General features: G+C 36.5%; 3 protein-coding genes across 4 annotated transcripts in view; 2 read left to right on the top strand and 1 right to left on the bottom strand.

Moving 5' to 3' along the window:
• LOC311072984 (uncharacterized protein) overlaps nucleotides 1–26903 on the top strand; it is a 1552487-nt gene that overhangs the window by 1127962 nt on the left and 397622 nt on the right. The window lies entirely within an intron of this gene.
• LOC311073641 (intelectin-like) lies at nucleotides 12758–15092 on the top strand. Its single transcript, XM_084099545.1, has 8 exons — nucleotides 12758–13055; nucleotides 13224–13311; nucleotides 13395–13460; nucleotides 13539–13786; nucleotides 13904–14062; nucleotides 14149–14269; nucleotides 14538–14641; nucleotides 14773–15092. Exons 2-8 carry the CDS (start codon nucleotides 13227–13229, stop codon nucleotides 14923–14925), a joined length of 936 nt encoding a protein of 311 aa, XP_083955671.1. The 5' UTR covers nucleotides 12758–13055; nucleotides 13224–13226; the 3' UTR covers nucleotides 14926–15092.
• Nucleotides 23791–26903, bottom strand: part of LOC311072976 (uncharacterized protein) — a 31437-nt gene continuing 28324 nt past the window's right edge. For both annotated transcript variants that reach the window (XM_084098364.1, XM_084098363.1), the window contains exon 5: nucleotides 23791–26793. In XM_084098364.1, coding sequence (XP_083954490.1) covers nucleotides 26685–26793 — 109 coding nt within the window. In that variant the 3' untranslated portion in view covers nucleotides 23791–26684. The remainder of the gene's footprint in view (nucleotides 26794–26903) is intronic.

Raw genomic sequence — 26903 nt, 5'->3', positions numbered from 1 at the left:
TCACAGCGGGCGGCTGGAAGGGGGGCTGCTGAGGTTCGGAAGACATGAGCTGTGGTGAACCCCGTGGTGAACAAGCCTGTGCAAATGTGCATTTTGTCCGTCGGCGCCGGCGGCATCACATTACATTTTCATCAACAGGTTACAAACTAGTTTGTTGTAGGTATGGGCGCTCAGTTTTTTCTGTTGTAAAATATATTTGACCAAAATCTAATTTTATAAAAGATGAAATGCTAATGCACAGGCTATTTAAGTGTAGGCTATGTATTGGTTATGACTAGATGGCAAATGCTAGACCTCTCTCTCAGGTCCCTCATGTCTCAGTCAGACATCAAATAAATAAAATATATGAGCCTTTATATACAGAGTGTTTAGTACTTATTCAAACAACAAGATCTTTGTTTACCCTTGCAAAGCTTCAGTTCATTCAGTCAAGATAGATATCAGTTTACTGACAGTTTGAGGATCGAACAAGATTTACACAAGCTCTTTTTAAGAACTTTCATTGGCTAAATATTTGTAAAACAGACAGACAGACGTAAAGGGACACCAGCACCAAAAAAAAAGGGCCCTTAAGGGAGTGTAAGGGCAAAAAGGGCATGTGCTCTGCACAGGTTGAGCCCTACCTGTGCACGTGCCTGCACATTGATCACTTGTTTTTCATTAAAAAGCTTGTTTTTCATGCAATAAACCCTTTAAAATGTGATTTTGAGCTCGATTTTATTATTACTGTTATTATTAATAATAATAATTTTGCATGCAGCTGCCACACACAAATATAATTCAATAGCAATTACAATATTTGCTGATTTTATTTGTTTATTTATTGCAAAACTGTGCGCCCTTTCATATATCTCTATCAATGATATTGATCCATAATAGAAGGATGATTGGATGAGGGATGGATGTATGGATATACAGATGTATAAACAATGTCAAACTATACAGATAGCATAGTACTGAATTATGTGTGTTACACATACACACAAGTGTTACAACTAACCCCTCTGTCTGTTACAATTAACCCTGCATATGGTAAGTTGTAACATTTGCACTTCTGTCACTTTCAGTGCAACTGTGCGGAAATGGAAGGTTAGAAAAAAACTTTACTTGTTCATTTGTAGCAGAGATTGTAGCAGTAGTAAAAAAACGTATTCTTGTTCTTCCTTCTCAGTTTCACATTCTGTACGAGGACAATCACCACCATTTGAACAAGTTCACACCTAAATTAGATAAGACATTGATACTATTGATCTTTCATCAGTCTGTTATTGAATTAAGAAAATAAAATAAATTAACTAAATTAAAACTAACAAATATGTTAGTCCGGTTTGTCCGACCAATCTGTATGTCACACTTTTGAAATGATGCCACCCTGTACGAATCAGTTGGGGATGACTCGCAACATGTAGCCAAAAATACACCTTTTGTCATACACGATGAAAGATCAATATACATGTTTTATCTAATCCGATTTGGCTAAGAAAATAACATTTGAATAAGTTAACACCTAAATTGATCTTTCATTGTGTCATCCCCAACTGATTCGTACAGGGTAGCATCATTTCAAAAGTGTGACATACAGATTGGTCGGACAAACCGGACTAACATATTTGTTTTAAACCATAGTTTTAATTGAGTTAATTTAATTTATTTTCTTAATTCAATAACAGACTGATGAAAGATCAATATCAACGTCTTACCTAATTTAGGTGTTAACCTATTTTCTTAGCCAAAGCAGAAAAACTTCCCTTTCCCGCATCCACGTGTTCCACTTAGGCTCAGGTTTCCCTTATTTACCCAATTCAACTAAGCCTCAGGTAACCTATCCTTCATTCCACTCCTGAGAAATTATAAATAAAAAGCTCTTAAATTACAGGAAATCATTACAGAGAAGACAATACAATATACATCATCATGTATACATCATTACAATATTTTAGTAAATAGAAATATTTGTAGTGGATGCGATGCGTCCGAACACTTTTCCTGAGCCGTGCTGTGCGTTAATGTTTGCTCAGCGCATGATAATAGCAGAACTCGTGATCTGAGGAAATATTTACACACAAATAATGCACAAACTGTTTCCATTAAAAATATAAAACAATTAAAAACAGTATTTGGCAAGTCTTGAGCAGGTTCTGTCGTTCGCACGCTTTTATAACTCTATAGCCATTTTTGACATCACACTCACCTGATGACATCACACTCACCTGAATCTCCCATTTCTGAGCCGGCTGATAGGCCAGGCAAAGCCCCACCTGTCTGTCAATCTCATAAAGCCCCGCCTCTGTTCAAAATCTTCGTGACTGTACCCTGTCAATCAAACACACTGTTACAGCACAGGTTAAAGGTCACACCCGTTTGATTCTCTTTACGAGTATGAAATATAAGTATCCTGCTTTACCAAATGTCAAGTATTTTAATTATTTTATTCTTTTAAATCATGTTATTTCCAATTAAAATCCAAATAGGAAAGATAATGAGATAAAAATGGTAAAAAGTAGTTACGCCCTTATATAGAATATATATTTTATAGTAGAGATGCACAATTTTGCGATTTTTCGGATAAAAAACGTTTGCTCTGCTTGTTTGTTGGGCTGAATTAAAAAATTAATACAGCAAATACTAATTTAGTCATTTAAAATATAAATGTAAAATACTAAATATATTAGTTTAAAATATGACAAAATAAGCAGCCCTGTGAGATTCTCACACCAAATCACATTTTGAATTCAGTTTTATTCTGATTATTCGTGCAGAAATATTTTATAATATATTTGTGTTTATATCTATAGTTATTTTAACCCAAGTTTTATTTTATCATATGCAAATGCTTTAATTTCCTTTGTTTGTAAAAAAAAAACAAAAACATTTTTGAATGTATACACACATTAATTCCACTTTAATTCTCCATTGTTGCGGCGCCTCTCTTCCCAGTCTGTCAGTAACGCTCTGTTTACTTCCTGTCTCTATGAAGCCTTCTGAAAACCACACTGTGCTCTGATTGGTCGGCTGGAGCAGTGTGTTGTGATTGGTCAAGCGCTTTGAGTGTGTTTGGGAAATGTCCCGTCCCTTTCCATAACCACCAGTTTAACACACTACTAACTAACTCAACCAGGCCCCGCCCCTTTATTCTGCGCATTAATTATTATAATGAGGAATATTGTGACGTGTTCGTTCCCGGAAGAAACTCAAGACTAATGGAGGCGTTTCAGGAGTTCAGAAACACTGACAATGATATAGAGAAGAACTTAACATTACACACTAAACAGAGTTGAACATGGAGAGAAAGCAGAATGGAATCGCTTCAGTTGTGTAGTTTTTGTTGAGCCTCACCTTGAAGCTGATGAGTGTGGAGCGCTTGACTCTGACTGAGGGGGCGGAGCTTGACGGCAGGTGTGTGTGTGTGTGCGTCAGGTTGTTCTGAGCTCTCGTGCGGATGAAGACGTGACTGGCAGCTGTCGGACAACACACGCCGTCCCTCCAGACCCTGCAGTGAACACACACACAGAGACGACATGCACACACTCTGGCCCACACACACACACTGCCTCCAGTACTGATGCTTGGCTTCCTGCAGAGGGAAGTCATATGAAAGGTTCATCAGACTGTAACTCAACAAAAGTGTGTTTTCTTGCCATTATTTTGTTCACATTCATGTTGGACAGCAAACTCACATTCAAAACATGGCCTTTGCGTTTGGTAACACATCTTTCCCTTGCGCCCTAAAGCCCTCTTTCTTCCTAAAGCCCTAAAATTATCTTTTTATTTCATTTTTATAATATTTTTTTCTATTACAAAGAGCCATGGCTGCCCTTTCATTATTGAAGACTCTGAATGAGATGAATCCAGGCAGAAAATTTGCTGGGGAAATGCACAGAATATATCAGTGATGATAGTCATATCAATGATGATATGTCCATGAACACATGACATGGCTTTCATTCATTAAAGTGACTGGATCGTAACAATCATGATCACTTAATACACAGATTTATGATACTGATACCGTCAGCTGATGAAGCCACTGTATTAAAATATGTGGAAAATATTGGCTCACAGGCTGTTACTGACAATAATTTGTTTTAAAAGATTTGCCTGCTTAAAGGATAAAATAAAAAATTAAATAAAAAATTCATACTTCTTGCATTGGGAAATTTTTAGATTTTTGTTGTAATCCGCATTTCCATTATCATACACGATTGGAATAACAGGTCCATTATCAGTGATGCACGTCCCTATTCCAAACCTCACAGGGAATCTCTGGAAAAAAAGTATTATTGTAATTTCACAAAAAAAAATATTTTTGTGCACGTTTCAAAATCTTTAGAAAGAGTTTCTGACCTTGAATAAATTATAAAGGTTTTATATGACCCGCAGTGGTCATATCACAGAAGGTCTGGTAAAGCACCCCTCTGGAGGAGTTCAGATAGTACAGGCCGTCTGCGTGAACAGAGCATTCCTGAGTCACTTCAGTGCAGTTCTTGCTTAAGATCAAACATTAACATAAAATGAGCGTACCTTCATTAACCCGATACTTTTTCTGAAGTTCTTTGCAGCTTCGAGCAGTATATGCATGCTGATCCGCTGCAAAGTAAGACAAAGATTTAGTGGAATATATTGTAATAAATAAAATTCAACATTTTGTTGAAGTTCATTTCAATCAAAAAATTCTTACTTACAAATGAATACACTTTCAGTCTCACAGAGCCATACATTCAGTGAGAGACTGAAAATGGTCCCGAAAAACTTTTTTGTAAGAAACATAGTCTGCAAACAAAAGAAAAGTTTTCCACAATTACACTCAACACCACAAAGCTGAAATTCTTATGTTACTGGTTCCATGTTTCTGTGAAAGACTGTAAAAGAATCTTACTAAAAGCATTACGCTACTGATATTAAGACATTTAATTTGTACGGCAAAAGAATTCTTACGTTTGTTTCTTGTCTTGTGTTTCTCTCCTCAGATTTGACGAGCACTGTCACTGTCTTTATTATATTATTACATTTATACAATTATATTTAACTCTGCTGGCCATTGAGAGGACACTGGTCAAGTCACTGGGAAATACGCCTAGTTGGTACGACAGGAGCAAAGTGACATGTCTGATGCGATAAAGTCACTCCACCTGTTTCTACTACAAATTAAAGGTCACTACTAGCTAATGATTTTTAAAGACAAAATCGTCTGGCTTTTAATAATACTTATTTATTATAATAATTTTGTATGATTTAGATATTATTTATATAATTATTATACCCTTAATTGATCACACATGTACAATTTCAGTTTATCAATTATTATTATGCACTGTTTAAATGAATAATATAAAGGTAAAATAAATCAATAAAGATTCTAATTTAGAATAATAAAATTAAAGCTATAAAATAAGGGTTTTAACTGTGTTTTATTTTTAACTTCGACCAACCTAATGACTGTAACCAGTAAAATCCGTCAGAATTACAATTGGGACTGTTGTGTGGATCTCAGATGACTCCACTCGGCTGGTAGCGAGCCTGTGAACACTATCATCACTCGTGAATAAGACCTCTAGTGCTCCACTAACCCGCTGTGCATCAGTAACCAGACAGACTCCAGACAATGCCTTTGAATATGCTTTAATCACGGCTGGGAGGATCTCACACATTTCAGAGAGAATCCCCCCAGCAAAAAGAGTACAAGAGTTTAGCTAGGAAAGGTACATAGTAAAGGTAACATGACATTACTCATCATCATCATCATCACACCATTATTCTCTAATATGATTGGTTCAGCATATGTGCAATTTCAGCAACCCCCTGTAACAGACATCTGTTACTGTCAAAGCAAATTAAGATCTTCCTAAAACATAAGGTTGTTAGTTTGTTGATCACTCAATATGTCATGGGGCGATTATATTTCAATATAGCCATGTCCATCATTTTCACTAAGTGCTGGGGACATTTAGTTTTCAAAAGAAGAAGAAAAATAAATGTTAGTAATGATTAATTAAAAAAATTCATCCAAATGTATTCATAAAACCTTGTCAAAGTATCTTGTAGACTAGAAGTTAAAGGAACACTCCACCGTTTTTTGAAATAGGGCTTATTCACCTTCTTTCCTACATTTAGATAGGTGGGCAAATGCATTTTTGTCTCAGTGAATGCATTGTTTTAGTTTGACAGGGTCGGCGCTAGCTTAGCTTAGCATAATGAATGGAATCCTTTGTTGCCAGCTAGCATGTCCTGAGTAAAAGTGATATATATATAAAAAAAAAAAACCCCCACCTAATTACTTCTTGTGGCCTGCGTATTCACAACGAGTACAAATAGCGATGCAGATTAACACTAGACGATTTCCTAGGCAGATATTGACTTATATATTAAGGACTATATTGGGGGAAGCACAGGCAAAGCACTGCTACTTGGGTGTGATATCTCTGCGCCCAAGTAGTGCTTCGCCTGTGCTTCCCCCTAATATAGTCCCAAGTCAGTATCTGCCTAGGAAATCGCCTAGTGTTAATCTGCATCGCTATTTGTACTTGTTGTGAATACGGAGGCCTCAAGAAGTAATTAGGTGTTTTTTTTTTATTTTATATCAATTTACTCAGGGCATGCTAGCTGGCAACAAAGGATTCCATTCATTATGCTAAGCTAAGCTAGCGCCGACCCTGTCAAACTAAAACAATGCATGCACTGAGACGCATTTGCCCACCTATCTAAATGTAGGAAAGAAGGTGAATAAGCCCTATTTCAAAAAACGGTGGAGTGTTCCTTTAAACTAAAGTACCTTTTTAATCTGATGTCTGAACAGTATAATTGACAACCACTGGATATATAATATAAGAAACATAGTCTGCAAACAAAAGAAGAAAAGTTTTCCACAGTCACACTCAACACCGCAAAGCTGAAATTCTTATGTTACTGGTTCCATGTTTCTGTAAAAGAAGCTTACTAAAATCATTAGGCTGCTGATATTTTGAAATTTCATTTGCATGGCAAAAGAATTCTTACATTTGTTTCTTGTCTGGTGTTTCTCTCCTCAGATTTGACGAGCACTGTCAAGGCTTTTGGATTCTGGGTGAGTCAGATAATAAAGCACATACTTTCTTAGCATATTTATACGTTTTTTTAGGAGTGGAATTAAGGATAGGATACCTGAGTCTAAGTTGAATTGGGTAAATAAGGGAAACCTGAGCCTAAGTGGAACATGTGGATGCGGGAAAGGGAAGTTTTTCTGCTTTGGCTAAGAAAATAACATTTGAATAAGGTAACACCTAAATGAGGTAAGACATTGATATTGATCTTTCATCGGGATGTTATTGAATTGACATTTTTACTGAATTAAATGTTAGTCAGCTTGTTCTTCCTTCTCAGTTTCACAATCGAGGACAAAACACTTTTTTAATATTGAAAGATCAATATTAATGTCTTATCTAATCTGCTTTGGCTAACAAAATAATATTTGAATAAATTAACACCTAAAATTCAACATAGGTGTAGTTTTTGTTTGAATTTTGATAAGAGTTTATATGGGGGGAATTGAGCCGAGAGTCGTCTCATGTAATGTGAAACTGAGAAGGAAGAAAAAGCAGACAAACATCAAACCAAAAATACACCTTTTTCATATATATTGCAAGTAATCTATAACTTATATTAATTTAAGATACCTTGCAGTTACCAACATTGTAGAAATATGGTGATTTGCCTATTTATTATAAATGTTACTTCTATTAAATATTGGGGATGTAAGGCCCGTGAAATTGGTCCAATATGCCGGTCCGCCAATACACAGGGAAGGTTATCACGTGTTCTGTCCTTACTCGTGCAAAGTATTGGTTGGTTAAATTTACAATACATTTAGTTATGCATTCTCTCAAAAAATTCATCTGACTTCATAAATGAAAGGTTTAATAATATCTGTGCCTCACTAAAAGTGAGCGAATGTTTGACTATTTCTTTTAACCATTAAATGAACAATGTCAAGATCAGTTAGAATAATCAAATGTAACATTTTAATGTTTCAGATATCAGAGATTAATTCCACAATCAATTCAAATATCTAGAACATGATTATACATTGGTTACACCAAATAATCTTACCCAGCTTGTACCTGATAGAGAGAGAGAAAGGGAAAGAGAGAGAGAGAGAGAGAGAGAGAGAGAGAGAGAGAGACCACCTATTCCATTGACCAGCAAAGAAGCACCCAGATAGAGCAAGCACACCTTCCTTTATACTGTTTGCCCAGGTGATATGGGGGATGGGGAAGACCACCCTCAAATGGCTTAACCAGTTTTCTCTAAACTTCTATAAACCTTATTACCTTTTATTTTATCTATCTGGATATGAGATATCTGTACCACTCACTTTGAGACATTTCAAATGACACCAAAAACGCAAGTCAGTGATAAACATTCACAATAAACCATGTTCTTGTGTGAGTTCTTCGTTGTTTCTGAGAGGAAGTCAGGCTGTATGGGGGAGGTCGAATGCTAATTAGCCAGCAAGGCCCTTTTGTCTCATATACCAGGCCCCAACCAGTATTTTCAGTCTTACAGGGAGTATATTTGTGACTTTTATAGGGGTTGTTCTCATACTGTCGTTTAAACATGTGTTTAGGATATTTGTTTTAATCCATAGTTTTAATTTAGTAAAAATGTCAATTCAATAACATCCTGATGAAAGATCAATATCAATGTCTATACCTTAGGTGTTAACTTATTCAAATGCTATTTTCTTAGCCAAAGCAGAAAAACGTTCCTTTCCCGCATCAACATGTTCCGCTTAAGCTCAGGTTTCCCTTATTTACCCAATTCAGCTAAGCCTCAGGTAACCTATCCTTCATTCCACTCCTGAGAAAGTATAAATATGCTAAGAAAGTCTGCCTGAGCTTTATTATCTGACTCACCCAGAATTCAAAAGCCTTGACAGTGCTCGTCAAATCTGAGGAGAGAAACACCAGACAAGAAACAAACGTAAGAATTCTTTTGCCGTACAAATTAAATGTCTTAATATCAGTAGCCTAATGCTTTTAGTAAGATTATTTTACAGTCTTTCACAGAAACATGGAACCAGTAACATAAGAATTTCAGCTTTGTGGTGTTGAGTGTAATTGTGGAAAACTTTTCTTCTTTTGTTTGCAGACTATGGTTCTTACAAAAAGGTTTTTCGGGATCATTTTCAGTCTCTCACTGAATGTATGGCTCTGTGAGACTGCAAGTGTAATCATTTGTAAGTAAGAATTTTTTGAATGAAATGAATTTATCTTAAAATGTTGCAAATCTAATTTATTACAATATATTCCACTAAATCTTTGTCTTACATTGCAGTGGATCAACAAGAAGTATCACAAATTAAAACCGCTGATATCAATCTTGACAGAGCATATACTGCTCGAAGCTGTAAAGAACTTCAGAAAAAGTATCAGGTTAATGAAGGTACGCTCATTTTATGTTAATGTTTGATCTTAAGCAAGAACTGCACTGAAGTGACTCAGGAATGCTCTGTTCACGCAGACGGCCTGTACTATCTGAACTCCTCCAGAGGGGTGCTTTACCAGACCTTCTGTGATATGACCACTGCGGGCGGAGGCTGGACGCTGGTTGCCAGTGTTCATGAAAACAACATGTACGGAAAGTGTACCGTTGGTGATCGCTGGTCTAGTCAGCAGGGCAGTGAACCGAACCGGCCTGATGGTGAGGGGACATGGGCAAACACAGTCACATTTGGTAATGTAGATGCCTCTACAAGTGATGATTATAAGGTATTCTTATTACACTTATGGTTTTACAGCAATAGTTAAATAGAGAGAAAGGACACAAAGAGTATAATGATCAAAGGATGTTTTTGGAGCATCTGAAACGATAGTCTCCTTTCTGTCCCAGAATCCCGGCTACTTTGACATTCCAGCACAAGATGTGTCCGTGTGGCACGTTCCTAATAATATGGAGGTGGAATCCTGGAGCGCGTCCTCCATCCTGCGATACCACACTGAGAATCACTTCTTAACTCTCCACGGGGGAAACCTTTATTATTTATTCAAGGTCAGATAAACTTCAACACCATTTTTAGGTTTGAAACATTCACAGAAATAATTTTTTTGTGAAATTACAATAACACTGTTTTTTTTTTTTTTCTTCAGAAATTCCCTGTGAGGTTTGGATTAGGAGCGTGCATGACTGATAATGGACCTGTTATTCCAATCGTGTATGATAATGGAAATGCGGATTACAACAAAAATCTCTATGGTCCCAATGCAAGAAGTATGACTCTTTTTTTATTTATCCTTTATTTAAGCAGGCAAATCTTTTAAAAACAAATGATTATTTTCAGCAACACCCCGTGAACCAATATCTTTCAAATATTTTTTAATACAGTGGCTTCATCAGTTGACAGTATCAGTATCATAAATCTGTGTATTATTAAGTGATCATCATTGTTGAGATCCAGTCACTTTAATGAATGAAAGTCATGTCATGTGTTCATGGACATATCATCACTGATATATGATTATCACTGACATATTCTGTGCATTTCCCCAGCAAATTTTCTGCCTGGATTCATCTCATTCAGAGTCTTCAATAATGAAAGGGCAGCCATGGCTCTTTGTTCAGGTGTCAAACCAACCAACTGCAACACTGAAACTGTGAGGAAAAATAATATTCTGGATTGTAAAATTGATAGTAATACATTTACAATGAAAATAACTCAACTGCACCAATGTCACTGTAAGAAGTGCCTAGGCATGTCTTGTTAGTAATGTCCTCATATTGTTGCAGTTCTGTATTGGTGGAGGTGGACACTTTCCTGAGGCGGCCCCAAGGCAGTGTGGGGACTTTCCGGCATTCGACTGGGATGGCTATGGCTCTAATGCGGGATGGAGCGCTTCCAAAGAGATAACTGAAGCAGCCGTGCTCCTCTTTTATCGCTGACACTCCCATCAATCTAAAATCGCCAGCATCCTTTCCTTCTTTCTAAGATTTTCCACATTGATTAACACCTGAATTTTACATAATTATTTGCTCAAATGTATTTCTTTACGATATATATCCAGTGGTTGTCAATTATACTGTTCAGACATCAGATTAAAAAAATACTTTAGTTTAACTTCTAGTCTACAAGATACTTTGACAAGGTTTTATGAATACATTTGGATGATTTTTTTTTTATTAATCATTACTAACATTTCTTTTTCTTGCAGGATATTTTTTTTGTATATTCTTTTGAAAACGAAATGTCCCCAGCATTTGGGCCAAATAGTAAAAATTATGGACACGGCTATATTGAAATATAATCGCCCCATGATATGATATATTGAGTGATCAACAAACTAACAACCTAATGTTTTACAGTAGGTAGATCTAAATTTGCTTTGACAGTAACAGATGTCTGTTACAGGGGGTTGCTGAAATTGCACATATGCTGAACCAATCATATTAGAGAATAATGGTGTGATGATGAAGAGTAATGTCATGTTACCTTTCCTAGCTAAACTCTTGTACTCTTTTTGCTGGGGGGATTCTCTCTGAAATGTGTGAGATCCTCCCAGCCGTGATTAAAGCATATTCAAAGGCATTGTCTGGAGTCTGTCTGGTTACTGATGCACAGCGGGTTAGTGGAGCACTAGAGGTCTTATTCACGAGTGATGATAGTGTTCACAGGCTCGCTACCAGCCGAGTGGAGTCATCTGAGATCCACACAACAGTCCCAATTATAATTCTGACGGATTTTACTGGTTACAGTCATTAGGTTGGTCGAAGTTAAAAATAAAACAGTTAAAACCATTATTTTATAGCTTTAATTTTATTATTCTAAATTAGAATCTTTATTGATTTATATTACCTTTATTCATTTAAACAGTGCATAATAATAATTGATAAACTGAAATTGTACATGTGTGATCGATTAAGGGTATAATAATTATATAAATAATATCTAAATCATATACAAAATTATTATAATAAATATGTATTACTAAAAGCCAGATGAGTTTGTCTTTAAAAATCATTAGCTAGTAGTGACCTTTAATTTGTAGTAGGTGGGCTGCGTTCAGCCCCGACAAAACGTTGCACAACGTTTTTTAAACAGAAACGGTGATGCGTTGAACACACTGTTCTGATGACGCAAGAGTTGCAACTATGGCAGCTGAGAAGGCCATTCTTTGTGTTCTTTGTGAAGAGTTTTCGGAGCCTGATGAAGTCGGTATAAATATGTGTTTAATACTACAAAATATGCCCGATGTTACAGTTACTGCACTTGCCGCCCAGAACAAAAGAGAACGAGTGAAGGGATTTGTGGAAACTGTAACGGAAGCACACATCTTACCCAATTCAGACTAAAACACATCTATTTAGCCTCACATACTGACTTTATTTGTAGTTTATACTGTTTTAATATCCTGTAGGCTATTTTCTTTCTCTTTTTTAGGAAAAGCACTTAATTACCATTGTTTATTTCTATACCAAATGTCATACACTTGCAATGAAGCTAAAAATATAAACAACTACATCATCATTATGTTGATATCCTATATTTTTACAATAAAACTTACGACAAACATGTCTTCTAATATCCTCAGTTGTTGCGTATACCGAGCTGCATCGAACACATTTGTAAATTACTTTCCTTGAACCCATTGTGCGAGTTCACTTTAATACCGCGTGCTTTATTTACATGTTGCTGCTGATTTGACTGCAGTTCTGACACACCCACCAAACAAGAGAAAACGTAGGCTATCTCAAACCCCGTTGCACACCGTTTCCAGGAAACATGACGTTCAACCCGGAAACCGTAGCACAACGTTGCGCACCGTTTTGAACTTGAACGTGCCCCTGATGATACACTGATTGACAGAACACAGGTGATACGGATAATTAACTAGACACAGGTGATACAAATGAACTAATAAAGACAGACAGGACTCAACAGAAACCCAACACTGACAATTCCGCTCCTGAGAAAGTATAAATATGCTAAGAAAGTATCCCTGAACTTTATTATCTGACTTACCCAGAATCCAAAAGCCTTGACAGTGCTCGTCAAATCTGAGGAGAGAAACACCAGACAAGAAACAAACGTAAGAATTCTTTTGCCGTACAAATTAAATGTCTTAATATCAGTAGCGTAATGCTTTTAGTAAGATTCTTTTACAGTCTTTCACAGAAACATGGAACCAGTAACATAAGAATTTCAGCTTTGTGGTGTTGAGTGTAATTGTGGAAAACTTTTCTTCTTTTGTTTGCAGACTATGTTTCTTACAAAAAAGTTTTTCGGGATCCTTTTCAGTCTCTCACTGAATGTATGGCTCTGTGAGACTGCAAGTGTAATCATTTGTAAGAATTTTTTTGATTGAAATGAATTTCTTAATGTTGAACTAAAAATTCTAATATATTCCACAATCTTTCTTACATTGCAGCGGATCAGCGAGTATATACTGCTCGAAGCTGTAAAGAACTTCAGAAAAAGTATCAGGTTAATGAAGGTGCGCTCATTTTATGTTAATGTTTGATCTTAAGCAAGAACTGCACTGAAGTGACTCAGGAATGCTCTGTTCACGCAGACGGCCTGTACTATCTGAACTCCTCCAGAGGGGTGCTTTACCAGACCTTCTGTGATATGACCACTGCGGGTGGAGGCTGGACGCTGGTTGCCAGTGTTCATGAAAACAACATGTACGGAAAGTGTACCGTTGGTGATCGCTGGTCTAGTCAGCAGGGCAGTGAACCGAACCGGCCTGATGGTGAGGGGACATGGGCAAACACAGTCACGTTTGGTAATGTAGATGCCTCTACAAGTGATGATTATAAGGTATTCTTATTACACTTATGGTTTTACAGCAATAGTTAAGGAACAGAAATGACACGAGTATAATGATCAAAGGATGTTTTTGGAGCATCTGAAATGATAGTCTCCTTTCTGTCCCAGAATCCTGGCTACTTTGACATTCCAGCACAAGATGTGTCCGTGTGGCACGTTCCTAATAATATGGAGGTGGAATCCTGGAGCGCGTCCTCCATCCTGCGATACCACACTGAGAATCACTTCTTAACTCTCTATGGGGGAAACCTTTATTATTTATTCAAGGTCAGATAAACTCTTATCCATAAATTTTGAAACATGCACAAATATTTTTTTGTGAAATTACAATAACTTTTTTTTTTTTTTTTCAGAGATTCCCTGTGAGGTTTGGAATAGGGATGTGCATCACTGATAATGGACCTGTTATTCCAATCGTGTATGATAATGGAAATGCGGATTACAACAAAAATCTCTATGGTCCCAATGCAAGAAGTATGACTTATTAATCCTTTAAGCAGGCGAATCTTTTAAAACAAATGATTATTTACAACAACAGCCCGTGAGCCAATATTTACATAAAACAACAATGACACCCCCTCTTAAATATTTTTAATACAGTGGCTTCATCAGTTGACAGTATCAGTATCATAAATCTGTGTATTAAGTGATCATGATTAAGATCCAGTCACTTTAATGAATGAAAGCCATGTCATGTGTTCATGGACATATCATCACTGATATATTCTGTGCATTTCCCCAGCAAATTTTCTGCCTGGATTCATCTCATTCAGAGTCTTCAATAATGAAAGGGCAGCCATGGCTCTTTGTTCAGGTGTCAAACCAACCGGCTGTAACACTGAACATGTGAGAAACTAATATTCTGGATCGTAAAATTGATAGTAATACATTTACAATGAAAATAACTCAACTGCACCAATGTCATTGTCAGAAGTGCCTATGCGTGTCTTGTTAGTAATGTCCTCATATTGTTGCAGTTCTGTATTGGCGGAGGTGGACACTTTCCTGAGGCGGCCCCTAGGCAGTGTGGGGACTTTCCGGCATTCGACTGGGATGGCTATGGCACTAATGCGGGATGGAGCGCTTCCAAAGAGATAACTGAAGCAGCCGTGCTCCTCTTTTATCGCTGACACTCCCATCAATCTAAAACTGCACATGTGGAACCAATCATATTAGAGAAAAGTGGTGGTATGTCATGTTACCTTTCCTATCTAAACTCTTGTACTCTTTTTGCTGGGGGGATTCTCTCTGAAATGTGTGAGATCCTCCCAGCCGTGATTAAAGCATATTCAAAGGCATTGTCTGGAGTCTGTCTGGTTACTGATGCACAGCGGGTTAGTGGAGCACTAGAGGTCTTTTTCACAAGTGGTGATAGTGTTCACAGGGGACGAGACGTCAGGGGTTAGGAGATGCGCTGGAGGATAAATGTGTAAACATCGATTAGGGGACACGCACACGACAAGGTTTAATGTCGAGCCCTGACACTTTGGTACTTTTCCAATGTTAGTATTCCAGCCAATCCTACTGCTAAAATTGGCAGTACGGTTTGAATCACCTAGTATGCCCACCCTCCCCAGTTGGTTCATGATCTCATGAACCAACCCATTTGTCATTCGCATACTTCATATCACTGAATAGTTTTTCTACTTTCCTTGAAAACATTTGGACCAATCAAATCATTAGATCTATCAATACTAAGCCCTAGTTTGATTTAGTCAAATAAAATCGTCACAAAACAAATTATTCTGCTAAACTTAAACCATTAGTTGGTCCACATCTTGTCTTGCCAGTTGTCCCTTTTGGTCTGACCTGTGGAATTAACAACCTGAAACAATCACTTAATAGCACTCAGAGTCCTTTCCCGCCCTGAAAAACACTCAACCCACTTTGCTCATGTTGACAAAACAATATTTTTACATTTGGAACAGAATCAGTTCTGTTTGACACAATCCATCCTGACATTCTGCAAAAGGAAAGTTTGTTATATGCTGTGCAGGTTTGCCCCTTTCTGCCACAATAATAACCCAGGCCGGGATAGTTAGCCAAATTCATCCACAGCCATTATTTTACTGGGCACACTCTGCCCTGTATCAGTAGTCTGCATGCTCTGTAAAGAAAAACAAATGTCGAGGTTATTGTCAGATAGTAAAGTACACGTAGTTTCTTTTGCTAACGTTATCTTGCTATTATTGCATCCTTTATATGGGAGCTATACAGTAACCTCAGGTGGCAAATGATTTTAAGATAATGTTTCTCTTTCTGCATTCTGTTCTGCAATATATAAAAGTTTTTATCTAACTTGGTGACATTACACATTGAATGAAATATCAGTAAAACTTAACTTTAAAGTGACTACTTTGACTTTATGCCGGAAGGGAGGGGAGGAGGGAGGAGACGGGATGAGGAGGAGGGAGGGTCTAGCTAGCCTCCGTTTTGTTTCACAACAATTCGAATGTCAACAAGAAGTTACGACTCCCGGCATCGCTTAGAGCACCTTTAACCAGTTTCAAAGCATTTCTGTTCACTATTCATTACTCATTACTTATTCATTTTAGAAAAGTCAGCTGGGTTGTTTTGGTTCATTATTTTGCTTCAGCTTGCTTTAGCAGGCCGATAACAGAAAGACATACAGAGTACCATCCCTTCCTCCACTCAAGCAGTCTCTCTCACTATACACAAATAATCTTTTCAACAGCCTCCTAAGACTGTAACTTTGACAAAATGTAATAAATTAATTTCAATAACCTTTGACCATTAACCTTTATCCAGACTTTTCTTTTCTACAAAAGCTGTCTTCATCTTTAGCCACCAACATGTCTAACAACCTTCAGGAGTTAAAACTATCTTATAGACATGTTAGTTCAAAATCAACACATCTATAAGAAATTCTATTCTTGCCCATGAGGCAACCAACATCATTGTCCTGACATAAATAAAGTTTTGTTACTGTCTCCACAACAAATAATGACAATCACCTCATGTTCTCAGCTGGCTCTTGAAAGCCCATTCCCATCAGCTCTTTATCTATAATCTCCATCAGGGTGTTGTCCCCTGCCATAGTAGCAGACGCTTGTCACAATAAAAAAAACAAGCCATGCAATGAATGCGGTTTCTGGTGAGTGGTATAGGGGAACTCACATTTCTGGGTCAGACTGCCATAACTTCTCACAGCTCATCTCCCCTCTCAGTGATCTGCTGATGCTGGTGGCCTCAGTCATGCGCTGCACTCTCATACCCATCTCACATAACACACCTCCCATCAGGAGATGCCCAGTGTCGGTGTGACCCCCTGCCTTAGGTTGCCCTCGCTTGGCCAAAGATGATCTTACCGTCGTTGAGTAATCACCTCGTGCACACTGGTAACCGCTCTTCCCCGTAACAGAACCTTAAACCGTTTTCTTCACCAGACTCAGTTGTTTTCTGGAGCTTAGGGAAGGTGCATTCAAGAGTCACCAGAGCCATTCGGACTGCCTAATAGTGTTAACACAAGGAGACAGGTTAATAACAGCAGTATTTAATCACTTAAAATCCATTAAACATCTTCAAATCAGCAAAATCGCAATACTGAGATTATACTCAGTGAATTTAGTTATCACAACATCCATTCAGTGTACTGTTACATCTGTAGACGGAGCCATCGGCCCTGTATGGTGGAGACTAAGATCAGACAAAGAAGTACTAGCTCTGAATTAAACTAGTCAAAAATGTCACTTCTATCGTTTAAGACTTCTTTAAAGTCATTCAGTTTTACTTTTAAAACATTTACAAATTTCCCTTTAAATGTATGAAATCTGAACTGCCTGTATCATGATTTCTTTTAACATCTCCATGTCTATGGTTTTCACTATAAATAGCTTATTATCACTTATGACACAGGCTCAGATGACAGCTTTTAGCTGACTTTGAATGAGAGAGAGACTCTGAGGCATTCAGGACTGGTACACTGCACTCTCGTCAACTTTTATCATAGTTTCATTTTACTTTCTTTTGACTCTAGCCCAGCTTAATACATTTGCCAGAATTGACATGTGTTTTCAAACAACCACATTTTATATTTGTCTTTTGCCCACATCAGGGAATTTAGACATTACAAATTTCCACTCAGATCTTGTCTCTGGCCGTCTCAGCCACAGCACACACCAGATTCAGATACAGTACCAGTCAAAAGTTTGGAAACATTACTATTTTTAATGTTTTTGAAAGAAGTCTCTTATGCTCATCAAGCCTGCAGTTAAAAAAAAACAAAACCAAAAAAAAACAGTAATATTATGAAATATTATTACAATTTAAAATAATGGTTCTCTTTTTTAATATACTTTAAAATGTAATTTATTTTTGTGATGCAAAGCTGAATTTTCATCAGCAAGTACTCCAGTCTTTGGTGTCTTATGATCCTTCAGAAATCATTCTAATATGCTGATTTATGATCAATGTTGGAAACAGTTGTGCTGCTTAATATTTTTTTTATAACCTGAGATACTTTTTTCAGGATTATTTGATGAATAAAAAGTTAAAAAGAACTGTATTTATTTAGAATAGAAATCTTTTGTAACAATATACACTACCGTTCAAAAGTTTGGGAACAATAAATATTTTTTTGTAAAGAAATTAGTACTTTAATTCAACAAGGATGCGTTAAATTGATAAAAGGTGATGGTAACAATTTATATTGTTAGAAATGTTTTTATTTTGAATAAATGCTGTTTTTATGAATAAATGCTGTTAACGTTTTACTCATCAATGAATCCTGAAAAAAGTATTCCAAAAAAATATATTAAACAGCACAACTGTTTCCATCATTGATAATAACTGAGTATCCAATCATCATATTAGAATGATTTCTGAAGGATCATAAGACACCAAAGACTGGAGTACTTGCTGATGAAAATTCAGCTTTGCATCACAAAAATAAATTACATTTTAAAATATATTAAAAAAGAGAACCATTATTTTAAATTGTAATAATATTTCATAATATTACTGTTTTTTTTGTTGTTGTTGTTTTTTTAACTGCAGGCTTGATGAGCATAAGAGACTTCTTTCAAAAACATTAAAAATAGTAATGTTTTCAAACTTTTGACTGGTACTGTAAGCAAACTGTTTCAGCCAATCACAAGCTTATCTTTTGAAAGCAAAACATCAGCTCATAGTTCTTTCATGGTCAACACTATTCCTCCACATTCAAAACACTAATAAGCTGTTTCTTTAATCAGATGCCTTTCTACACATTTTACATTTAGCAACTGTTAATCCAGTAATACTGCTTCTGCTTATTTGATCAATTCACTTTGAATATTATTCTAGATCTTTCCTTCAAAAGGATTCTTTTGACCTTGTTTTTAGTTTATTATCTTTTATTCTTTAGATGAACACTTTGATATCATCATTTAAACACTGATCTACTTTCTAAACATTTTATTTTTAATTTCACATTTCTTTGAATCCAGAGCTTCAGTCCACAGCTACTTACAGCGTTTGCTCTCTTCTGTCTCACTGTTTGTTTCAGGACTCCTCATAACATATAAAATGTGTACTATATGTCATCAATTTCATTAAAACTGGTTTGCTTGTTCTGGTCTGCAGATTCAACTTAATGTTATCATTATTTTTCTCAGTCTCACTTATCTCTGCTGTTTCACAAAACCCCAAAATATTATATTACTCGTATCTCAATCCCTAAATTGCACAGACAGCCATTATAGCTGCTTGCTCCTTCAACTCTCGTTAGGAAAATTCATTATTTTACCACTAAAATACATAATTGTTCCCCATTCTGCCTAATAAAACTTTCTTTTCGCTCTGCCTCATCTAACCAGTACACGATTGTTTGCTTACAATCCACACACACGTCTCTCACCGCTGTCAGCCTAGTGACACTTAACATTCCCTCCCTGGGAAAACCATGGTACTTGATCAACTTCTTGCATGCATTTTGCCCTTAATTCTTTCATTTGACAGAAAACTGGTGTATAAAAATTATCGAGCTTACTGTGAGATGACCCCATACTGGCTGATTATACTTTCCCTGGATTTTTCTTCGAAACACGTCTTACTAATCTGTCAGACGTCTCAGACAGATCCGATTTTTTAACCCAAAATCGGCCAGGTCTGCACTTTCCAGTGCCTTGTAATTACGGCTTACTCAAAATCTTTCCGTGAGCACTTTCCAGCACTCGATTGATTCCGGTGTTGTGTCGAATTTCGACCCCGCCAAATTATTACCCCTCTAGTATTGGTAGGTTTTAGGATTAGTTGTGGGGGAAGGGGTTAGGATTATGGGTGGGGTTAGGATTAGGCAATCAGGTACTGACTTCAACGAGGGGGGTAATAATTTGGCAGGGGGTCGAAATTCGGCACAACACCTGTTCACCAAATTAATCAGGTGTGGCTCTTCCGTCCACTTTTACGAGCTACCGGACCGCCGGTAACTTTCTATGCCCGCACCAAAGAAATAGTCTCAGCCACCATGGTTCACTCACAGTCATACCAAAATTACACCACCACACAAAATAAATTTAACTGTCTCTAATCAGAGATGCTTCTATTGCCACTGGGTTCTTTCTGGTTCCAGTGGAGTTCCTCCCGGCCCTGATAGCAGTCTGCTCTTCTCTCTCAATGATCTGCGAGGTAAGACTCAGGATGATCAATCGTCAATCCGCTTTACTCAGGACCAGAAGAAACTGCCATGGAATCCCAACTTCTGACACCAATTGTTGTGGCAAAAACAATAATTAAACAATCATCATCACTGCATAAGAGACACCAAGAATCAAATTGTATTTTAAATAGTGCTGGGGAAAAATTAATTGCGATTAATCGCATCCAAAATAAAAGTTTGTGTTTGCATAATATATATGTGTGTACTGTGTATAATTATTTTGTATATATAAATACACGCATGTATTTATTTAAGAAATATTTGCATGTATATACTGTATATACATTTATATTATATATAAATATAAATAATTTATATAAATAAATAAAAATCTTAAATATATACATGCATATGTGTGTATTTATATACAAAATAGTTATACACAGTACACACATATATATTATGCAACACAAACTTTTATTTTGGATGCGATTAATCGCAATTAATTTTTTCCCAGCACTAATTTTGAAAGATATTTATTCTCTTGCAAGAGGCTTAGTCACAAGATCACAGCAGCTACCCCGTGACGTGAGCAAGACCTGACACCCAGCCCAGGAAACTCCCTTCTTATACTCCTTCTTCAAGGTCTTTCCTCTGTAGTTTTCCACTTACCCAGCATGGCCACATCCACATCACATTTAGACTAGAATGACCCCTCTCCCCCTTGGCTAAATTATCTTCCATACCTAAAGAGTTAAAGGTTCTTATCCATTTGTCTTACTGTGTGTCTTGCTTACGTCAGGTGTACAAAGATACATAAATTCCAGAAGAGAAACAATGCTTAAAACAATGTCCAAGAAAGTTAAAATAACAATTTTTCTACAACAGCTGAATTTACTGTTAGCCCTCTCTGAGCATCAGAAATTCATGAAAATAAACATATTGGGAAGTCTAGTTGCCTCCCTTCATTCTGCTCTTCTTTGCTTGTCACACAATTTCTGAAATCGGACACTCAAACACCATAACCACACACCAAATCTGCAAAACCATACACTAATTTTTGGCCTGTTTTCAATTTCATAAAATACTTTCTGCAAAACACAACACACAATTCTCCATGTAACACAAAAATCTAACAGGAAGTATTTGATTTTTTTTTTTAAACACAACCTATCAAAATGCCTTTATCACACGTGATATGTGATCGGTAACACTTTACAGTTGTTAGATAAAACATTTTGTAGACAAACTTTAAGTTGTCTTGAAAAAGCCTAACCAGAAAGTTTGAAGTAGTTGTAAAAGCTTGAGGTTTGAGCCTACACAAAAAACAATTTGAAATATGTAAACAATATAGTACAATATACAATACTATAGGCTATGTGTAGTTGCTGTATAAAGTACAGAATTTCTTTCTTTCTTTCTGTCTTTCTTTCTTTCTTTCTTTCTTTCTTTCTTTCTTTCATTGCTTTACACATAAATAGTATATTTAGCCAATTAAGCAAAAAATCTGTCAATAAAGGTCTGCATAAAAAATATATATATATATATGGCATTATGACTTGGCATTCTGTCCCCCTCACTTTTGAAATTATGGCTAATGATGGTCTTTAAGATATGGGTATTTTGCGTTTGTTTATTATGTTGGGTTATGTAGCCTATACTTTTTGTCTTGTGCTGCCTATCTTGACCAGGACTCCCTGTAGAAGAGATATTGAATCTCAACGGGACCTTCCTGGTTAAAAAATAAATAAAATAACAATAGACTTTTCAGTTTGCACGTTTACGTGGGCCTACTTAAACAAATGTGCTTTGTGCTTTGTTTTGTGCTATAACTTAAGCTAAAACTGAAGAACTAAGTTTGCTAGTACATTTCTACAGTAATTTCATAAAGAAATGTATTGGTTTTACTTTTCAGGATGAGATTCACTGGCAGGACAGGGCTCAGGATTCACTACACACACAAACCTTGACAAAAACACACTCATTGATCTCCATCTAGTGGTGCAATGCTGTAAAATACAGAAAGAGTCTCTGTATTAATCCTTTTAGTGAATGGATTCAACATATTTGAATAACTGGAACAATTCATGGGAAGAAGTGTCAAATAAAAGAATATTACTTAGCGAATAGAGTTAAGACTTAATTGCTGATCAGTTTATTCAGGTATTTTAATGTTACCTTCTTGGCAGATGATAGCAAGGCCTGGGAAACTCATGGAAATGAATAAAAACCTAAAAAGTCATAATTTCTACAAGTAAAAAAATGCAATAGTTCTAAAATATCAGCTTCAAAGTATTAGTTCTAAACAACAACCAAAAGTGAAAATTAATTTTTCAAATGTGAAGGAACCACCCTGTGTTTTACCTTTATACACTAAACCCTAATAAGTTTTAAAGTCACCAAACTCCAAGATTAAGTAGAACTTAAAACTTTTATTTTGTACCACACAAACAAACATGTTCATGTGAAATGTGGTCTTGTGCAATTTGATTCCATAAACACCATGTTAACTCAAATATTTTTTTCGTCTTTTCAATTCTCGTTATTCCATTCGAAATAAGTATTTTAATCACCATTAATGAGCACATTTTCTTTCATGTTTAAACAAACAAACAAAATATTAACAATTTCTTACGTTTTATAAGTTTTGGTTAAATGCCATATTGTTAAATGAAATGCGTCACGTTCAGGATGAGGAGCTGATTGTGGAAGACATGGAAACAGCATTTGAGTGGGAAATATGAGTGAAATGTGCAAAACAATGCTTGTAAATAACAGAATTGAAACAGATCTGGCTCTAATTAGGAAGTTTTTTAATCACCTTTTCTATATGGCCTTTACAATATGTTGTCAATGAATTGCGACCTGAAAGCTGAAGAAAACCTGTACTTTGCATGGCATTGTGGTTTGGAAGGTTATTCCATTATATCCATTATACACATCGGGTAGTTGGGCTGTTTTGGCCAAATAACTAAATTCACACTAATTATTTTCCATTCTTTTATAAATACTGCAAGTACGCATATCCTAACATAAATCATGTGTTGATCTGATTGAAGATCTGCTGTAGAAGCTTTTGTTCATCAAACCTGCAATCTCAACAATATAATAAAAGCTGTATAACTGTACTTCTTAAAAGAATTAAAAATACAGATTATTAGCATCAATACCAGCTTACAAGTTAAAATACAAATTTAATATGTATTAATTCAGGTCTGATATTTTTACCCCACATATACTTTAATTTAAACAAATGTGTATTGCATCAATAAATGTGGTCATATTAAACTGTACACTAAATAAATGAATGTATTATTTAACATTTATGATAGATTACTGAAGCAGAGAAGTGAAGTTTAACCAAGCAGAAAACACCAGTCAACGCTGTGGAAAAGGGTTACAAAAAGATATATTTATTTAGCAAATAAAGCGATAGACAAATCTCCTTTCATACAGTATCATCTGATCCACAGACAGCATGTATGACCACAGCATATGTATGTATCACTTCATATTGCACACAAAACCAGAAAGCACTTGGGAAGATCTCTAGCTACAGTCTCTCTGACTCTACGAGGTACTGGGGTTTAAACAGACACACTTCTTCAATGTAAGGAAAGTTGTGCTGAAGAAAAAGCTGCATCTGACAGTTCAGGTTCATCGGCTACATTCATTTGAGCTTGAGGACTGCATCCGACTGAAATATGATCGCAATAAGGGAGATCATGGCACAAATGTCAGTATTCGGTACCAATAACAGTCAAATTTCACAGTTCTCTGAACCAATTTTGGTACCATTGCAAAAACACTTTTGACAATAAATTAGTTAATTTAAATACTATAGATGACTTTAAATAAATACAATTAAAACTTTAGTATGTAGCCTTCAAATACTGTTCAGTTAATAAACACTGCGATAAACTAAAGAAAAGTTAGTAATGAAATGAAAATCAAAGTAACACGTTACAGGTAACAGAAGCAGCAGAAGGTCTACAGCACTTACACTGAAACACTTAATGCACTGATCCATTTAAACACATCTGGGTTTTTAGTCCCGTTCATCGATATGATTATCACTATGTCAAGCATGCAATTTAATTTGGTTGTCAGTCACTACAGAAAATTAGCAGTGTGTATCAGCATAAAAAATAAAACTTTAAATTATGAATGGGTTATATACATAGACTGTAAAAAAATATGGACGTAGTGTCCGTGACGTCACCCGTAGGTTTCTGAAGAGCATTTTTGAAGCCTAAAGTGGGCGGAGCCGGCCGTCGCCATCTTGGCCTTGCGTCACTCCCGGATAACAGAAAATAGACAAACAGGCGGGGCGTGAGTGGAGCTGAGGACTGGCCTGGCTATCTGAAATCACCTAGCTCGACGTGACCGAGTTAGCCGATGATGTAAAGCCAATTAAACGATCATATTTTTGCCCTTCGAAATATTATAATAGTTAAAAGACATGGCTACAAGTGAGACTGTGTATTACTTCGAGAGTGTTTGTGTGTGACAGTGATTTATGTGCATACATGTCCGTCACTCTTTCATGGTCCGTCAGCGCGGCATTGCTCAAGTTCGTAGAGAGCTTGCTTATTCAGTCCATTTTAAATTCTAATTTTGGCCGTCTCTCAAATGGGTTAAACCATAGATATATTGCCTTTGAAGTGCAAGTAAATGCGCTAGAAAATCCGCGCTCATTCATGTGCATTTAACTTATTGCATGGACGGAGAAAGCGCCGACGCCTGCAGGTTTTCATCTGGCGGTACATAAGCATAATCCATCTGTTCCGTGAGAGCAGAACGAACGAGCATTTATTGACGTTTTAAATTTGAAAACCCCAAAAAGCAACGAAATTGTCAGACATCCATTAGTGCATGTTCACGGAGGAAAACAACTGAAATACAGCGCTGGTTGTTCTCTCGAACGATAACGACGGAATCCAAAGACGTTGGCTTTGTACCCAAGTATTAAATTGTATGAAATAATCCCGAAAAAAAGCACAAACACTGCAGAGATGGCAAGTTCAGCAGCTAACATTTGCTGAGGTGAAGTGACGGCTAGTAATAACAGCAGACAAACGGCTAGCACTGACAGCGGCAATCCACCTGTCACTCAAGTGGCCACTGGCCACACCCTTAAATTTAAATATTAATCAACTAAACGGACGAGTTATAAAATAATTCACCCCCCTCACAGTTGTTATGAAGGGCAAAATTAGCTGTATAGACCAAAGCCACATAGAGATCCAGGCTGTAAACACATTTTTTTCTGCTGTAAAGTTGGTCATTTTAACATGGGGGAGATACAGATTTGACTCACTTCTGCAGCCAGGCCAAGCGGCCAGTCAATGAATTGCAGTTTAACTCACTTCCGTGTTGGTTTCAAGAGAGAGACGGGGAGGTTGCCGCTTGGTTATATACAGAAAGCAAGCAAAGAGCACAGCCTTTATAATCAATAAAGTTCATATCACTTCAGTTCAGCTGCAGACTGAGGGAAAACTATATATTTGTGACCCTGGAGCACACAACCAGTCACATGGGTACATTTTTTGAACGAGATGTATACATCATCTGAAAGCTGAACAAATGAGCTTTCCACTGATGTATGGTTTGTTTGGATAGGGCAATATTTGGTCGAGATACAACTATTGAAATCTGGAATCTGAGGGTGCAAAAAAATAGAAACTGAGAAAATCTCCTTTAAAGTTGTTCATTTATGTTCGTGATTGTGCAGCATTTACTCACAAAAATACGTTTTATATTATTTACAATAGGAAATTTACTAAATATCTTCATGGAACATGATCTTTACTTAATATCCTCTTGTTTTTTGGCATAAAAGAAAAATGGATAATTTTGACCCATATAATGTATTGTTGGCCACCCGTGCGACTCGTGACTGGTTTTGTGATCCAGGCCAGGGTCACATATAACAGAGTGAAAACTGTTATAATCCAATCTCATATTTACATTGGGTTTGGTTAACTTAAAACAAGTGTTTAGAGCTCATAATTAACAAGCTAATAACTAAAATGCTTATCACTGGCCACTGCATTCACACATTGTGATTGGATACAACGCTGCAAAAACATGTTGTAAATAGAGCGCAAACAAAAACGTGAGTCGTCTATCAGAGGGTTCCAGACTGATCTTTTTCAAATTAAACCAGATTTGTTAAAATCATATTTCATGTGATTTTTTTTGTTTGTTTAGCAGTTCACACTTACTAAACATGATTGAATATGCACAAAAATTGGATTTGGACTGACAGTTTGATGAGGTTAAGGTGTTTTAAGACCCAAGAAGAGCTTCAGCATTTTCTCCACAGCCGTTCATGGCGACGGCTACACAACCACCGCAATCCTTTTTCCAATTGTTGTTTTTTGTGGAGACACTGGATCTGTAAAGAAGACAACAGAAAACTGTCCTTAGTGAGGCACAACATGAAATATCCTACTTTATGGAAAAAGTCATGTGATGCAACAAAAGACCTGAAAAGACAATAGTGAA

Source organism: Abramis brama (assembly GCF_963993115.1).
Source record: "Abramis brama genome assembly, chromosome: 22".
NCBI lineage: Eukaryota > Metazoa > Chordata > Actinopteri > Cypriniformes > Leuciscidae > Abramis > Abramis brama.
The sequence above is the reverse complement of the archived record's forward strand: the minus strand, read 5'-3'. Positions and strand labels throughout refer to the sequence as shown.

Bases quoted from the DNA above. Each gene is read 5' to 3' on its own strand.
- LOC311073641 (XM_084099545.1), top strand. From the start codon at position 13,227: ATGTTTCTTACAAAAAAGTTTTTCGGGATCCTTTTCAGTCTCTCACTG. The intron at 13,461-13,538 runs GTGCGCTCATTT...CTGTTCACGCAG, and splicing joins AAAGTATCAGGTTAATGAAG to ACGGCCTGTACTATCTGAAC. The intron at 14,063-14,148 runs GTCAGATAAACT...TTTTTTTTTCAG, and splicing joins ACCTTTATTATTTATTCAAG to AGATTCCCTGTGAGGTTTGG.